General features: G+C 42.1%; 1 protein-coding gene across 3 annotated transcripts in view; it reads right to left on the bottom strand.

Annotated features, from left to right (window-relative positions):
- LOC106609114 (copine-8) overlaps positions 1–18581 on the bottom strand; it is a 129970-nt gene that overhangs the window by 35007 nt on the left and 76382 nt on the right. For all 3 annotated transcript variants that reach the window (XM_014207548.3, XM_014207545.3, XM_082977607.1), the window contains exon 7: positions 1669–1732. In XM_014207548.3, the coding sequence (XP_014063023.1) occupies positions 1669–1732 (64 nt within the window). The remainder of the gene's footprint in view (positions 1–1668; positions 1733–18581) is intronic.

Raw genomic sequence — 18581 nt, forward strand, 5'->3', positions numbered from 1 at the left:
TGCATTACAACCTGTAATTTAAATTGATTTTTATTTGGATGTAATGTAATGGACACACACAAAATAGTTTAAATTGGTGAAGTGAAATGGAAAAAGTAACTTGTTTAAAAAAATATGGTAAACCGGTGCGTGCATATGTATTCACTCCCTTTGCTATGAAGCCCCTATACAGGAGCTGGTGCAACCAATTACCTTCAGAAGTCACATAATTAGTTAAATAAAGTCCACCTGCATGCAATCTAAGTGTCACATGATCTGTCACATGATCTCAGTATATATACACCTGTTCTGAAAGGCCCCAGAGTCTGCAACACCACTAAGCAAGGGGCACCACCAAGCAAGCAGCACGGAGCTTTCCAAACAGGTCAGGGACAAAGTTGTGGAGAAGTACCGATCAGGGTTGGGTTATAAAAAAATATCCGAAACTTTGAGCATCCCACAGAGCACCATTAAATGCATTATTAAAAAATGGAAAGAATATTTCACCACAACAAACCTGCCAAGAGAGGGCCGCCCACCAAAAATCCCGGAACAGGCAAGGAGGGCATTAATCAGAGAGGAAACAAAGAGACCAAAGATAACCCTGAAGGAGCTGCAAAGCTCCACAGCGGAGATTGGAGTATCTGTCCATAGGACCACTTTAAGCCGTACACTCCACAAAGCTGGGCTTACAGAAGAGTAGCCAGAAAAAGCCATTGCTTTAAGGAAAAAATCAGCCAACAAAAAGGTATGTGGGAGACTCCCCAAACATATGGAAGAAGGTAATCTGGACAGATGAGACTAAAATTGAGCTTTTTGGCCATCAAGAAAAACACTATGTCTGGCACAAACCCAACACCAAACCCAACACCTCTCATCACCCCGAGAACACCATCCCCACAGTGAAGCATGGTGGTGGCAGCATCATGCTGTGGGGATGTTTTTCATCGGCAGGGACTGGAAAACTGGTCAGAATTGAAGGAATGATGGATTGCACTAAATACAGGGAAATTCTTGAGGAGAAACCTGTTTCAGTCTTCCAGAGATTTGAGACTGGGACGGAGGTTCACCTTCCAGCAGGACAATGACCCTAAGCATACTGCTCAAGCAACATTCGAATGGTTTAAGGGGAAACGTTTAAATGTCTTGGAATGGCCTAGTCAAAGCCCAGACCTCAATCCAACTGAGAATCTGTGGTATGACTTAAAGATTGCTGTACACCAACGGACCCCATCCAAATTGAAGGAGCTGGAGCAGTTTTGCCTTGAAGAATGGGCAACAATCCCAGTGGCTAGATGTGCCAAGCTTATAGAGACATACCCCAAGAGACTTGCAGCTGTAATTGCTGCAAAAGGTGGCTCTACAAAGTATTGACTTTGGGGGGGTGAATAGTTATGCACACTCAAGTTTTCAGTTTTTTTGTTATATTTCTTGTTTGTTTCACAAGAAAAAATATTTTGCATCTTCAAAGTGGTAGGCATGTTGTGTAAATCAAATGATACGAACCCCCCAAAAATCCATTTTAATTCCAGGTTGTAAGGCAACAAAATAGGAAAAATGCCAAGGGGGGTGAATACTTTTGCAAGCCACTGTATGGTTTGGGGAGTTAACAAGGGCAGTCAGTTTTTTTGGAATGGGATGCAGCCCAAAAATCCCTTTCCCTCCATATCCCCTGCCATCACTACTCACCCTGCAGTTTCCCATCTCTTCTGCCTTAACAATGATGTTTCCACACTTCTTTCCAGGAATGCCCCTGTTGAAGACAAAACAGAGACGCCATTCATTGATATACTAATGGACTATATGGTCAGTATGGTCTAACGGAAACACATAACGGTGATGTCTGTGCATGTTTCTCTGTCATAACAAGCCTCACCCATCATGCCATGGAAAACTTGAGAACTTGAGGGAGTATCCCAAAACACCTCTAAAGTCAGAGAATACAAGTTGAGCTTTGAGAGAGAGAGAGGGAGAAAGAGGGTGTGTGTGTTTGTGTGTGCACCTTCCCTTACGCCTTTCCTGACCTGGCGGTCAGCAGAACGCGAGGCACCGTTTTTCCAGGATTCCATCCAACACACTACACCAACACACCCAACTTACACAGGTCTCTTTCACAACGCATCCACCATCCCTTCAAGCAATTGTGTCCAAGTCATGTCAGAGGACAAAATAAGCTTTAAAATGGAACCCATGAGGCATGGTAAGAAACCACAGGGATATTAGTTGTCTTAACTTCTGAGAAATAGAGTCATCTTCAAAATACTGATGACTTGCGCTGTCATAGCACAAGCCAGGCCCACCTTGCAGAAATGTACTCAGGCAGTCATTTAGGCAGCCTGAAATTGGGGTCTAGGACCCCAGCCTAAGAGTAATACAAGTCCCCTTTACTTAGACAGCAAGACTGAAGGAGACAGCTGATAGACCTATCAAAAGGACATGGATCCGGATGTTTTTTTTTGTATCAGTGCTTTACATTGGGAAGAACATCTATCTATTTTTAACCCAAAAACCAATAGCCTACCTCTTCTGAAGGATGGGAGTAAGATTGCAAAAGAAGAAAATGAAAAGGTTTCTCTCTCTCCCCTCCCTCTCTGACAATTCCCCTAGGTCATTTGTACTGTCCAGTGTTCCCCTGCCTTCCCTCCACCATGAAATCGACCCATTCTCCTCATAGAAATGATGTAATGAATTTAAAAAAAGACACCTTAGTACTATGTTCCATTTTGCCAGTGTAGCAAATCGACTGTTGATTAATCCCTAAACCCTCTGTCTTTTATGATGGGGGAAATTACTCCAATTGGAGTAGACCAGGGCCTGTATTCACAAAGAGTCTCAGACTAGGAGTGCGGATCTAGGATCCGGCCCCCCCTGATTAATCGCATGGTCTGTTCAGAGATGAGTCCATGTCCGAGCATTCGCAAACAGTGTTTGCAAAATCAATGCCACATGTAATCAACTAGGCCTATCACTTTGTTTAGCCAGTAGCGATGTTAATGATAACTGTCTAGTGGGAAATAGAAATGCTTTCCCCTAAACCTTCTCAACCATCTAAATGTTAACTGAAAAGTAGGCCTACATGGCAGAATTATGTCATGAATTGTATCAATCGGGTGGGCATTTGTATTGCAAACTCTGCTACAGAAACATCGCTAGCAAAACACGTTCCTCTCTAGCTAGGTGCGCAACTCAAAAAGCTAAACGTGTTATATCTATTTGAGACGCCAAAAATGGTCTTTTGATAACATTTTTTCATTGACATGGACTCAGAACATCCCATTTTGTTGTTTCTCTGTAAAAAGAGTAATTGTGAGATGAAAAACTGAACTTCACACTTGTGAGTATTTTCACACTGATCCTAGATCAACACCCCTAGGACTACTCTGATACGCATTATGAATACAGGCCCAGCCACTGTTACAGTAGTTGGGATAAACGGACCAAGGCGCAACGTGATTCGAGTTCTACATCTTTTATTAGTGAAACTTAAACAAAACAATAAACAAACAACGACCGTGAAGTAACATAGCGCACATCAGCACTCAACAAAACAATATCCCACAACCCAGGTGGGAACAATGGAGAACTTAAGTATGATCCCCAATTAGAGACAACGAACATCAGCTGCCTCTAATTGGGAACCATACCAAGAGCACCAACATAGAAATGAAAAAACTACAACACCCCCTAGTCACGGCCAACCAAGGGCTCTCTATGGTCAGGGCGTACACTTGATTGTGAATGTTCTGTTTAGTTCTAATCTTAGAATGCCAAAACAAATGACAATTTAAAACTGTAGCAGTTGATTCCACAAGCATATAGTGAAAAGCCACGTAAGGAAATCCTGCTGTAGACGAGTTAATAACAGGATTACACACACAAATAGGATTCAGACAGGGTTTCACAAGTATTCCACAAGTCATCTCATCCAGTAATAGACACCTATAGATTTTGATTGTCACTTACAAATTCCAGTCAATCACTCTCTCTTGCTCTGTCTCTCTTTCCCACTGTGTGTGTGTGTGTGTGTGTGTGTGTGTGTGTGTGTGTGTGTGTGTGTGTGTGTGTGTGTGTGTGTGTGTGTGTGTGTGTGTGTGTGTGTGTGTGTGTGTGTGTGTGTATGTGTGTGTGTGTGTGTGTGTGTGTGTGTACATTTGTATGCATATGTGTAGAGCCTCAAAGTAGCTAGCTCTAAAAGTGTGTGTGCCGCTGAATGCAGCAGAACAGGGGTGCACTGTAACCCTCAGGCACAGCCACTCACTCTAAATAGAATAGAGCCATTTCAGACCAAATCTGCATCCCAAATGGTAGCCTATTCCCTTTCGGGTACACTACTTTTCACCAGGGCCCATATGGGTCTGGTCAAAAGTAGTGCACAATTTAGGGAATTGGGTGAAATTTGAGACACACCTAAGCTGATTGCTGCCTAACCAGACTCACCAGATCAGCACAATTCAGATCTGCTGCCATATTACGATCCCCATGAACGACACTGAACGTCAGCTTAACTGCCTATCCGTATTACAATAGGAGTGGTTGAATGAAAAAATAAAAAATGAAAAAAATCCCTTTATTCTTTTCGGTCTCCCCGTCTTTCTTGCCTTGGTGCCAACACACGCATGCGCACACAAGCAAGCAGACCAGAGCTGCACCAGAAGACACACATTGCTGTCTTTGTGCGGGTGACTGTGAATGGGTTCTGATGAGGGGCCACACAGTAGGCTAAACAAAGCTCCGTCCCATCCCATCACACCCAATTCAGTGGGTCTGTCAGACTATAAATCAAACAAGTAAACAAGACCAGGGCCATCAGAGGACTCACACACATAGAGCTCCTCCTGGGTTGGTTGGCAAGGCCTACACTACCAACAGGCCTTTCTGGGTGGCAAGGATAGGGCCAATTATATTTAAAAATTGGGGGATGAAGGGCGGGGGGCATAGGTCTAGTGCAGGTAAAGCAAGAATGCAGTCCACAGAAGACAGGTTTCATGAAATGGGGTATCATCCTACTCAACTATGAAGAGTGTACACAAATATTAGTGTCGTAGCTCTTAATGTGGGACTTTAACTGTAAGAAATCACCTCACTATCCAGCCTATTGTGCATATTGACATTCATATTGCAATGTGCATCCTTACTTTTGGATCTGGGTCCATGAAATGGAGTATCACCCTACTCAGTGACACCCAAAGAACACAACTGTGAAGAGTTGTCAGGATCGTAGACTCTTATTGCAGGACTTTGGTGAGCTAATGTGACTATCAGTTAACCTACTGTGCGTATTGACATTCATATTGCAATATACAGCCTTACCTATGGATCTTGGGTCATCAGCCTACTCAGTGATACCCACAGAACACAACTGTGACATGTCAAAATGCTGATTTATTGAATTCTCCATGTGGTCTATATTAAAGGACACTTTATTTAATATAACATGCTTTTAATATTCAATAGTTAAAGAGTTAACAGTTAAAGTGCCACAATAAGAGCAACAACTCTAGTACTTGTGTAAACTCTTCACAGTTGTGTTCTGTGGGTGTCACCGAGTAGGTTGATACACCATTTCATTGACCCAAGACCAATGGTTTTTTTTCCATCGCTGAGCAAATTTCAGGTATGCTAAGAGCAAACTTTAGTTGGGAAAATTCTGTGAAACTTCCGGCGCGGGTTTACTGAGGCTGTACCCGCTTTAAGTTAGTTTATACAGTGGTTAAGTAGAATACTGTGGCTATTTAATCAATGTAGGCCTACCAGAGTGGACTACCATAAAGAACTATGGAGAAAATGCATCCCATAACATTTGAACATAGAAATAGCTGTTCTGTGCACAGTATGATTGTAACGACTGTCTTGAAGAGGGAACCAAGGTGCAGCAGAGGATGTGTTCATCATTAGAGTTTTAATTCAAATAAACAAGAGAACACTACAAAATGAACAAAAAAACGGCAGCAAACAGTCCTGTGAAGAAAATACTCAAACAGAAACAATTACCCACAAACCCCAGTGACAAACAACTCCTACATATGTGACTCCCAATCAGGAACAACGATTCCCAGCTGTTCCTGATAAGGAGTCACAAGACACACACCAGACTGCCACGTCCTGACCCCCAAACTACTACACCAGCTCCATCTGCTGGTCAGGACGTGACAATGATCTATAACTGGGCTAATAACTCACTAACTAGCAAAGGATATGTGCACAAGTCGCTACATGTAGCTCTCGCTTTGATCTCAAAACAAGCGCATCTACTCACGACCGTTCATGCTGTAAAAACAGTACAGATCAACATGAATGGCACAGATCCAGATATGTCAATGGTCTATTTGCATATAGGCCTACTGCAGCTCTGCCTACAACAAAATCTCTTGCATAGTTAGTTTGGTTTCGGTATGTTGCAGTGAAAGTGGCTAATATTGAGTTGATTCGTTCACTATTTTCACAATAAAGAGAAATGTTGATAGTGTTCACTAATGGGGAAAAGTTCAATCTCGTGCTTCTCTGCGCGTGCTGATATTTCTTCTGTGTGGCAGTCCTGGGGGAGCTGCGCGCCTGCTTGCAACTTAGAGGGAACATTGCCCAAGATCCATAGCTAAAGCTGTACATTGCAATATGAATGTCAATATGCTCAAAAGGCTGGATAGTGAGGAGATTTCCTATAGTTAAAGTCCCACAATAAGAGAAACAGAGCTAAAATGTGTCAATATACTTGTCAACAAGTCTATTACATCAACAGTGCGATTTCAACCGATTTTTTTCTTTTTTATGTGTAACTAACTGTCTTTTGTTGAATTTGAAAAACATTCCAACCTTGTTCAGCGTTTTGTAGTCCAAATATGTCATTAGTCCACTATTTGTATCCGTTGCATCAGTTTTAAATGGAGACCTCTATTTTGAAGTTGAACCGCAAATTCCGCTATTGTGGCTAATACTTATTGTGGCTAGCTTCACACAGGTCACAAAGGTCACAAAAGGCACTCATTTCATGGAACGACCCAAGTAATAGAAATCTTCTGTGAGGAAGACTAAAACATGTATTTATTACACCACAGATGACAGGACAGTCTGGAGGTCAATAACATTAACGGAAAATGTGAAAATGAATCATCATAAATGCCTTAAGAAGTAAATGCTTTCTCGGTCACTTTTACCTCTCTTTCACTCATACACATCTATCTTATTTTCTCATCTCTCTACCCTCCCTCTTCTGCTCTCTTTACCCTCCCCTTCTCTCGCTCTTTCTCCTTTATCTTGCTTTCTCTTTAACCTCTATTTCTTCTTGGTCTGCGTGTATCCAGAAGCAACACTTCTAATCAAGACACATGGATTTGCAATCAGTGTTAGGAGAGAGAGAGAGCAGAGTAGAGGGAGAGTGCTAGGTAGGTAATTATAATTCAATCTTAGCAACCTGTGGCGTTACTGGGGGGGGTGAGGTTTATTAGCGCACAATGCGCCTGCAATTATCTTCCTCCTTCCCCCCCTGGAGAGACAAGAGGCCTTGAGGAAATAACAACTATCAGACAACACACCCTGAGCCAGGGGAATCTATGTACAGTGTGTAATCTTCTCTTTTCCCACCCAGTAGAGATACGCAGGTGAGGTCTTGGAAAGGCTGACCTTTTTAACTGAGACAGTTAGCCCTATTCAATATTACAAAGATGCTGTCATATTAACATAGTTTAGCTACTTTCCTTGATTCAGCTCAACACAATTAGGGTCTTATTCTCTGAAGAACAGACCGGGCGCCAGGATAAAGTGACTAAGGGGGCAGTTGAAATCGGCGAGGGGAATTATATTGAATTCTGCTTATATCACGTTATACCACAATAAACATGAAGATCAAATGCAGAGACTCAGAGTTTGAGATCATTGGGTACTTTTGAAGTAACAGGTTGGCGCGAAATCTGTAGCATACCTCCGCCGCGTAAAAATAGGGGCCTTCTAGCAGAAGTAAGGACAAAGATTCAGCAGGAGGCAGATAGGTAGAGGTGCAAAAGAGTTTTAGATGTATTTACACAGCGCTGGTGTTTCAAAGATGACGGTAATATTTACAAATGTACAGTACCAGTCAAAGGTTTGGACACACCTACTCATTCAAGGGTTTTTCTTTATTTTTACTATTTTTTACATTGTAGAATAATAATGAAGACATCAAAACTATGAAATAACACATATGTAATCATGTAGTAATCAGAAAAGTGTTAAACAAATCAAAATATGTTTTATATTTGAGATTCTTGAAAGTAGCCACCCTTTGTCTTGATGACATCTTTGCACATGCTTGGCATTCTCTCAACCAGCTTCATGAGGAATGCTTTTCCAACAATCGTGAGGGAGTTCCCACATATGCTTAGCAGTTGTTGGCTGCTTTTCCTTCACTCTGCAGTCCAATTCATCCCCAACCAATTGGGTTGAAGTCGGGTGATTGTGGAGGCCAGGTCATCTGATGCAGCACTCCATCACTCTCCTTCTTGGTCAAATAGCCCTTACACACCCTGGAGGTGTGTTTTGGGTCATTATCCTGTTGAAAAATAAATGATAGTCCCACTAAGCGCAAACCAGATGGGATGGCATATTGCTGCAGAATACTGTGGTAGCCATGCTGGTTAAGTGTGCCTTGAATTCCAAATAAATCACAGACAGTGTCACCAGCAAAGCACCCCCACACCATCACACCTCCTCCTTCATTCTACACGGTGGGAACCACACAAGCGGAGATCATCCGTTCACCTACTCTGCGTCTCACAAATACATGGCGGTTGGAACCAAAATTCTAGATTTGGACTCATCAGACCAAAGGACAGATTTCCACTGGTCTAATGTCCATTGCTTGTGTTTCTTGGCCCAAGCAAGTCTCTTCTTCTTATTGGTGTCCTTTAGTAGTGTTTCTTTGCAGCAATTCGACCATGAAGGCCTCTCCTCTGAACAGTTGATGTTGAGATGTGTCTGTTACTTGAACTCTTTGAAGCATTTATTTGGGCTGCAATTTCTGAGGCTGGTACCTCTAATGAATTTACCCTGGGCAGCAGAGGTAACTCTGGGCCCTTCTTTCCTGTGGCGGTCCTCATGAGAGCCACTTTTATCATAGTGCTTAATGGTTTTTGTGACGGCACTTGAAGAAACTTTCAAATTTCTTCAAATGTTCCCGATTTACTGACCTTCATGTCTTAAAGTAATGATGGACTGTCATTTCTCTTTGCTTATTTGAGCTGCTCTTACCATAATATGGACTTGGTATTTTACCAAATAGGGCTATCTTCTGTATAACACCCCTACTTTGTCTCAAGGTTAATTGAAATGCATTCCAGGTGACTACCTCATGAAACTGGTTGAGAGAATGCCAACAATGTGCAAAGCTGTCATCAAGGCAAATGGTGGCTACTTTGAAGAATCTCAAATATAAAATACATTTTGATTTGTTTAACACTTTTTTGGTTGGTACATGATTCCATATTTGTTATTTCATAGTTTTGATGTCTTCACTATTATTCTACAATGTAGAAAATTGTGAAAATAAAGAAAAACCCTTGAATGAGTAGGTGTGTCCAAACTTTTGACTGGTACTGTATGTGTGAAATTTATTTTGATGTAGAGTGGACCATTATCAAGCACCTGTGTCAAAACAGGGGCAGTGGGACAAAATACATGTCATCTATGCACTTAAATAGCGAATGGAGGACACTTTTCCCGTGGTAAATTTTCATGCCAGCCAGGTAGGCTACACTCCTGTTGTAAATATAAGAAATGTGCTTAATATTAGGAAAGTTCACAAATAAATATAGGAGGCCTAGCCTGTAGAAAGCTGATGGGATCCTCATCTTTTTAGTAGAGGCCATCATACTGTTTTCTCATGCAATTGCATAGCCTACTGAAATGTTGCGCAACATGAGCTCATGGGCTCTCATGAAGTGTTGGATTAGATTTTCGATAACATTTGCATTGATGTCAGAGTGATTAGAGGGACAACAGAGTGCTGAGTACCAGGCAGTTAGCAAGTTCGGTAGGCTACTAATGACAGCATCAGAGCTAGAAGAAGCCTAATTACCGTGACTAAATGGTCATATGGAATTTGACTGCCTTCATGACTCGTTACCGCCAGTGTGGCAGTAATACGGTCCACGCGACAGCCCTAGTCATACCTAACCGCACCAGGGGTTTTCCATAGCCCCCCTACGCACACAGCGGCACGCTCTGTCCATTTTGCACTAACCTGTCACTTGTACTTTTTTGCTATTTTTATATAGGTACATCAAATTAAAAGGTTGGGGGCACAAATTTAAACTGAGGGGGCTAAGCCTCCTTCGCCCCCAGGTGGAGCTCGGGATGCTCAACTCAAATACTCATACTTTTCTGTCCTCACTACTACTACAACCTCAAACGTCTTTACAAGCACCGTTCCAGCAACGTAGGTAGATTAGTAACCAGGCCAGCAGAGTACAGCTTGGCTTGGCTTGGCTCAGCAGTTTGAAAAGGATATTGCTGCACTCTCTCTCTCTCTCTTCTTCTCACAACAGCAGTCTATATTAAAGTCATATAACTGTTCTCTAGTCTCCTACAACCTCTTGTCCTGTATTAAATGAATATTACCTTTCCAGAGGAAAGAGATTCATGTTCAGATAAAGACTTTCTGTCATGCCCTTTGTGGCTTATTGAATATTCAAGAGGCCATAAAAATGAAAGACCCTATGACAAATCTGAAAGTCATTATACGTTATTGATAATATTATGGAAATGGAATGCAAATTGCTACAGCGGAATTTACTTAACTCAAGAGCTGTTTTCAATTTAATAAAAAACCTGAAAGGGGGGGGGGGGTTTGTTAAGTGAGGGATCATTTAGTAAAAATAGCTTAAGTATCCACATTTATTCTTTAAATACCTTCAATATACTGCTCGAGTAGTAGATTATTGAGTTGCCCGAGTTTACTCAGACCAGGGTGTGTACAAGTCTTACTGTGTTTACCCATTTATCCCTTCTTCATTTCAAACCTTTATTGAACTGGGAGAACTAGGCTCCTTGTGACATCATAGGATGAGAACCGCCAGCCTCACCTCTGAAGTGCAGAGCAGACGTAGAGCAAATCATGACATCACAGTTGTGTTTCCCTCTTTTCCCCTTTACTCATTCAGCTGTATGTTAGGGCCTTTGCTGCCTTGCTGCTTACTTTGACTCATTCATGAGATAGCACACACACCTATTCAATCAAATAATAGGACCCACTACAGTTGGCATGGCACGCTATAGATGTCAACACACTCCTCAATCTGCTGACAGCCATTGTCTTAAAATAAACTGTGAGTCACTGCTGAGTCGACCCCCCCCACCACACATACGCCCATTGGAGTGCTGATTGAACTGTGTAATTAGAGGTAATTAACATTCAATAGGGGAAATAAAGGTCCCCCGTCACGGTCAGGTGCAGGTGTATGTCTGACGACAGACAGGGTGAAAGGCACTAGAGCATCTCTCTCTCTCCCAATCTCGCTCTCTCTCCCTCTGTTTCATTCTCTCTCTGTCTTGCTCTCTCTTTCCCTCTCCCCCTCCAACTCTCTGTCTTGCTCTCTCTTTCCCTCTCCCCCTCCAACTTTCTGTCTTGCTCTCTCTTTCTGTCTTTCTGTCTTGCTCTGTCTTGCTCTCTCTTTCTGTCTTGCTGTCTTTCTTGCTGTCTTTCTCTCTCGCTGTCTCTCTCTCTCTCTTTCTTTCTCTCTCTCTCTCAGCATGAGAACCAAGTGAACAATCAATTACTGTAGCTGAATATAACATGCTGGCGGCGATAATTAATGAATATAGGCAATGGCATACATTAGCTTAGAAAATGGAATACATTAGCTCAGAAACAGGTCTACCAATCTATCAGTGATTAGTAGTATTACATCAAAGTAAACATTCAATATCTGTACATGTCCCTAAATAGCTTTGTGCTGTATCATCTAATGCATGCATTCAGCATATTCTATTCAGAATTATGAAAATGACCTATCAATCAACCATCCATTATGACTGAATCAGAAGTGTGTGTGTCAGTGCTGAGTGTACGTTGACTTTGCAAACCATTTGGAATTTCCAACACATTGTTTCTAATAAAAACAAGAAGTGATGCAGTCAGTCTTTCCTCAACTCTTAGCCAAGAAAAGAAAAAGAAAAACGTGACAATCTTTTCTAGGCCAGCTGCATCTTAACTAGGTCTTTCTTTGCAGCACTTGACCATATGACTGGACAATAATCAAGATAAGATCAAACTAGAGCCTGCAGGACTTGCTTTGTGGAGTGTGGTGTCAAAAAAGCAGAGCATCTCTTTATCACAAACATACCTCTCCCATCTTTACAACCATTGAAACAATATGTTTACAATCTAATGTAACACCAAGTAATTCAGTCTCCTCAACTTGCTCAACAGCCACACCATTCACTACCAGATTCAGCTAAGGTCTAGAACTGATCTGTACCAAATACAATATTCATAGTTTTAAAGATGTTCAGGATCAGTTTATTACTGGCCACTAGGGCTGTCCCCGACAAAAGAAAATCTTGGTTGGCCAAGAGTTGTCCTGTTCTTTCGACCAATTGATTGGTCGAAATGTTCCCTCAGCGCTCACAACAAGCAACCTCTGACAAAAGTCCCTCTACTTCTATTCGAGGTGAAAATGATGAATCAGACAACTTATTGATAACAACAGCTCATGGTCCTCCTGGAATCAGAAGTTGTTTTGACTCAGTGGAGGAACGTAGTCAGAGAAATGCTGATGAATGTCTTGCTCGAGATGTGTATGCAACTAGTTCACCTCTGATGCTCACAGGCAATTTGTAAGTCGCTCTGGATAAGAGCGTCTGCTAAATGACGTAAATGTAAATGTATTGGAAGAGATTTCTGAATGTTCTTTGCCCAGCATACACCCCTCCAACCAGACATGCTTTCTCTACTCATTTGCTGGATGCAGAGTTCAACAGAGTTCAAGTGAGGGTCAAGCAAATCAAAGGGAAAGCAGACTGTATTGCAATCATCTCTGATGGGTGGTCGAATGTTCGTGGGCAAGGAATAATTAACAACATCATCTCCACCCCTCAACCAGTATTCTACAAGAGCACAGACACAAGGGACAACAGACACACTGGTCTTGACATTGCAGATGAGCTGAAGGCAGTCATCAATGACCTTGGACCACAGAAGGCATTTGCACTGGTGACAGACAATGCTGCGAACATGAAGGCTGCTTGGTCTAAAGTGGAGGAGCCCTACCCTCACAACACCTCCATTGGCTGTGCTGCTCATGCATTGAATCTGCTCCTCAAGGACATCATGGCACTGAAAACAATGGATACACTCTACAAGAGAGACAAGGAAATGGTTAAATATGTGAAGGGTCATCAAGTTATAGCAGCAATCTACCTCACCAAGCAAAGTGGGAAGAATAGGAGCACCACATTGAAGCTGCCCAGCAAAACCCATTGGGGTGGTGTTGTCATAATGTTTGACAGTCTCCTGGAGGGGAAGGAATATCAAAGCCTGCCGATATCAAGAGGATCCTCCTGGATGATGTATTTTGGGAGAGAGTGGTAAGCAGCCTGAAACTCCTGAAACCTAAAGCAGTAGCCATTGCACAGATTGAGGGAGACAATGCCATCCTGTCTGATGTTCAGACTCTGCTTGCAGAAATCTGTACTGCCCTGCCCACTTCACTGTTGATCCAAGCAGAGGAAACTGCAGTTCTGAAATACATCAAAAAGCGTGACGACTTCTGCCTGAAGCCCATACATGCCACAGCGTACATGTTGGACCCCAAGTATGCTGGCAAGAGCATCCTGTCTGGTGCAGAGATCAACAAGGCCTATGGTGTCATCACTACTGTGTCTCGCAACTTTGGCCTGGATGAGGGCAAGGTTCTTGGCTGTCTGACGAAGTACACTTCCAAGCAAGGGCTTTGGGATGGAGATGCAATATGGCAGTCGTGTCAACATATCTCATCAGCCATCTGGTGGAAGGGACTTTGTGGATCTGAGGCTTTTCCCCGTTGCCTTCATCATCCTCCAAATCCCACCAACATCAGCCGCCTCAGAGCGCAACTGGTCCTTGTTTGGGAACACACACACCAAAGCACGCAACAGGCTGACCAATACAAGGGTTGAATAATTGGTGACCATCCGGGCAAATTTCTGGTATTTTGAGTCTGACAACGAGCCATCCTCAACAAGTTTGGAAAGTGACAGTGAAGATGAGGCCTCAGAGTCTGATGTTCAAGAGGTGGACATTGAGGAGGTCCAGGGAGAAGACATGGAAGCCTGAGAGGAAGACAACCAAAGCCTTAGTTTCTAGACTATCATTTTACAGATGTATGTCGAAAATGTTTTTGGGAGATGCGATGGATCATTGGGGATCATTCAATATTCCCTTTCTTTTGTTGTTCAGTGAAATTGTCCCATGTGAAGAGTCAACTCATTTAAGTAAAGTTCAATTCATAACAAAATTATTTTTTACATTTCTATTGGAAGGTTTGAATCATTTGCAATTATGTCTACTTATGATAAGGTAAAAGGTTTATGTTTCTGTCTCCATATGATATGGTAAATATATCCAATGCAAAAAACATCTACATTTAACTGGTATTAATATTAATTTGCATATATTTCCGTTCATTCCCATATATTCCCGTTAATTCCCACGGAAAGTTTCCACCTCTGAATATTCCCCAAAATGTGCAACCCTACCCTCAACCCTTGCTCTCTTTACATGAAACATGTAAGCATCGCATGCATGTGACCAATTGGGCCTGACCTATAGCATATCATAATCACATCAATAAATTGGTTATAACAAACTCTGAACACAGTAATCTCAACAGCAAAATGGATGCGGAGGACATGAAAAACAAATTGAAACGGGCAAATGTTTACTGGTTGCTCAGGAGGGAAAGGGGAAGTCAAATCTGTGGAAGACATTTGACTTAGTTCTGAAACCTACTGGAGATCAACAAAAAGGAGGATATATGAGCAAGCGTTGCATGAGTATTATGTGTGCCAAACAGTTGCTGTTAGATTACAATATAATTTTTCTGATAATTTGTTGTTGTGTAAACAGTAAATAAATAAGTGTAACAGAGAGTCTGTTCTAATAAATACAAATAAAAAGATAAAGCATTTATTACAGCAGACTAAAAACAGGTGCATGCATTTGTGAATTGGGTTTATTTATTGTTTAGGCTAATTATTCAAAGCTCCCTTTGTTATTTAATTTAAAAAAAATGCTTGATTGCATTTCAAAGCATGAATGTCTGGTAACACTGAATAAATTAGTCTGCAGTCTGCAGTCTGTTCCCCCAAAAATGTATTGTCATGCCTTTATTATAGCATAGCAAAGATTAAAAACAGCCGAATCTGTGAAATTGCTTTATCCAACATTTTGCCAATGCATGAGGCTTGGTGCTCACTGAATCAGTAGGCTATTAAACAAACACTCAAACAGTCAACAGAAGCAAGATCTGTCTTATTTCTGTACATACAGTAAATATGGATGATTTATAAAGCCAGGCCCATTTAACAGTTTGGCTATTGATTATAGACCTAATTAAATTGGAGTTTCCTCTATCCTCAATTTTCTTAGACAATTAGGCTAAGGCAAGGGCTGTTTCCTCGTCTCTTCTGCTGCTGCCTTCACAACATTGTTCTCAATCCCAATCTGCTGGTTAACTTTGCAATTATGCACATTGCAACATATGGAAAGGCACCAATTCTATGGTGCACTGAAGATTATGTTTCAGAACCGCGGACAGCGACTGTATCCAACGCAGGAGAAAGCGCATTTGTCTTTAAATAATATTAGATTTATTAGTGTTGCACAATTATTTTTTACATAAAATAACCATATAGAATTTCAGTATTACGTCTTAGAGTGATGGACTGTGCCATCCCCATAATATCAGCAATGGATTTGTCCACTGAGACAGGCGCGACTCAGAGAAGTGTCTTGTGCACCATAAACAAATATAAATAATTGCGACTGCTCGACTAAAGAAATCCCGGTCTACCAACAGCCTATGGACCAAACAATCAACCAGTAGACTAAATGGGGTCAGCCCTACTGACCGCCCATTCTAAAACTGACTGAAACTCTTTGTTTAGGGTTGCAGTGATTTCACTAACTGGGGTTGCTGACATGTACAGTGAGGGAAAAAAGTATTTGATCCCCTGCTGATTTTGTACGTTTGCCCACTGACAAAGAAATTATCAGTCTATAATTTTAATGGTAGGTTTATTTGAACAGTGAGAGACAGAATAACAACAAAAAAATCCAGAAAAACGCATGTCAAAAATGTTATAAAATGATTTGCATTTTAATGAGGGAAATAAGTATTTGACCCCTCTGCAAAACATGACTTAGTACTTGGTGGCAAAACCCTTGTTGGCAATCACAGAGGTCAGACGTTTCTTGTAGTTGGCCACCAGGTTTGCACACATCTCAGGAGGGATTTTGTCCCACTCCTCTTTTCAGACCTTCTCCAAGTCATTAAGGTTTCGAGGCTGACGTTTGGCAACTCGAACATTCAGCTCCCTCCATAGATTTTCTATGGGATTAAGGTCTGGAGACTGGCTAGGCCACTCCAGGACATTAATGTGCTTCTTCTTGAGCCACTCCTTTGTTGCCTTGGCCGTGTGTTTTGGGTCATTGTCATGCTGGAATACCCATCCACGACCCATTTTCAATGCCCTGGCTGAGGGAAGGAGGTTCTCACCCAAGATTTGATGGTACATGGCCCCGTCCATCGTCCCTTTGATGCGGTGAAGTTGTCCTGTCCCCTTAGCAGAAAAACACCCCCAAAGCATAATGTTTCCACCTCCATGTTTGACGGTGGGGATGGTGTTCTTGGGGTCATAGGCAGCATACCTCCTCCTCCAAACACGGCGAGTTGAGTTGATGCCAAAGAGTTCCATTTTGGTCTCATCTGACCACAACACTTTCACCCAGTTGTCCTCTGAATCATTCAGATGTTCATTGGCAAACTTCAGACGGGCATGTATATGTGCTTTCTTGAGCAGGGGGACCTTGCGGGCACAGCAGGATTTCAGTCCTTCACGGCGTAGTGTGTTACCAATTGTTTTCTTGGTGACTATGGTCCCAGCTGCCTTGAGATCATTGATAAGATCCCCTCGTGTAGTTCTGGGCTGATTCCTCACCGTTCTCATGATCATGGCAACTCCATGAGGTGAGATCTTGCATGGAGCCCCATTTGCGAATAATCGCACCAACTGTTGTCACCTTCTCACCAAGCTGCTTGGCGATGGTCTTGTAGCCCATTCAAGCCTTGGGTAGGTATACAATCTTGTCCCTGACATCCTTGGAGAGCTCTTTGGTCTTGGCCATGGTGGAGAGTTTGGAATCTGATTGATTGATTGCTTCTGTGGACAGGTGTCTTTTATACAGGTAACAAGCTGAGATTAGGAGCACTCCCTTTAAGAGTGTGCTCCTAATCTCAGCTCTTTACCTGTATAAAAGACACCTGGGAGCCAGAAATCTTTCTGATTGAGAGGGGGTCAAATACTTATTTCCCTCATTAAAATGCAAATCAATTTATAACATTTTTGACATGCGTTTTTCTAGATTTTTTTGTTATTCTGTCTCTCACTGTTCAAATAAACCTAACATTAAAATTATAGACTGATAATTTCTTTGTCAGTGGGCAAACGTACAAAATCAGCAGGGGATCAAATACTTTTTCCCCCTCACTGTATAGGGTTGAATCCTCAGCATACACGGACATATAGGCTTTGTTTAATGTCAGTGGCAGGTCATTGGTAAAAACAGAAAAGAGTAGAGGGCCAAGGGAGCTGCCCTGCCGTACACCAAGCTTCCATTAACCTGTTATGGCTAGGGGGCAGTATTTTCACGGCTGGATAAAAAACGTACCCGATTTAATCTGGTTACTACTCCTGCCCAGAAACTAGAATATGCATATAATTATTGGCTTTGGATAGAAAACACCCTAAAGTTTCTAAAACTGTTTGAATGGTGTTTGTGAGTATAACAGAACTCATATGGCAGGCAAAAACCTGAGAAGATTTCATGCAGGAAGTGGCCTGTCTGACAAGGTGTCGTTCTTCTTGTCTCTGTTTATTGAAGAGTGAGGATCTTAGCTGTCCCGTGACACTTCCTACGGCTGCCATAGGCTCTCAGAACTCGGCAAAACGCTGAATCGTGGCTTTGCAGGCTCTGGCTGAAACAAAGTAGCGCGTTTGGGTAGTGGCTGGTTACAGTACTGTGAGACTCAGGCTCGTGCCCGCGTCGACCGAAAGCTTTGTTTTCTTTCCTCTGTTTAGCTAAATGGACATTCCCGGTCGGAATATTATCGCTTTTTTACGAGAAAAATGGCATAAAAATGGATTTTAAACAGCGGTTGACATGCTTCGAAGTACGGTAATGGAATATTTAGATTTTTTTTGTCACGAATTGCGCTATGCGTGCGACCCTGATTTACCATTTCGGATAGTGTCTGGGACGCACGAACAAAACGCCGCTATTCGGATATAACGATGGATTATTTTGGACCAAACCAACATTTGTTATTGAAGTAGCAGTCCTGGGAGTGCATTCTGACGAAGACAACAAAAGGTAA

The sequence above is a fragment of the Salmo salar genome, chromosome 07, assembly GCF_965601325.2.
Source record: "Salmo salar chromosome 07, fSalSal1, whole genome shotgun sequence".
Taxonomy (NCBI): domain Eukaryota; kingdom Metazoa; phylum Chordata; class Actinopteri; order Salmoniformes; family Salmonidae; genus Salmo; species Salmo salar.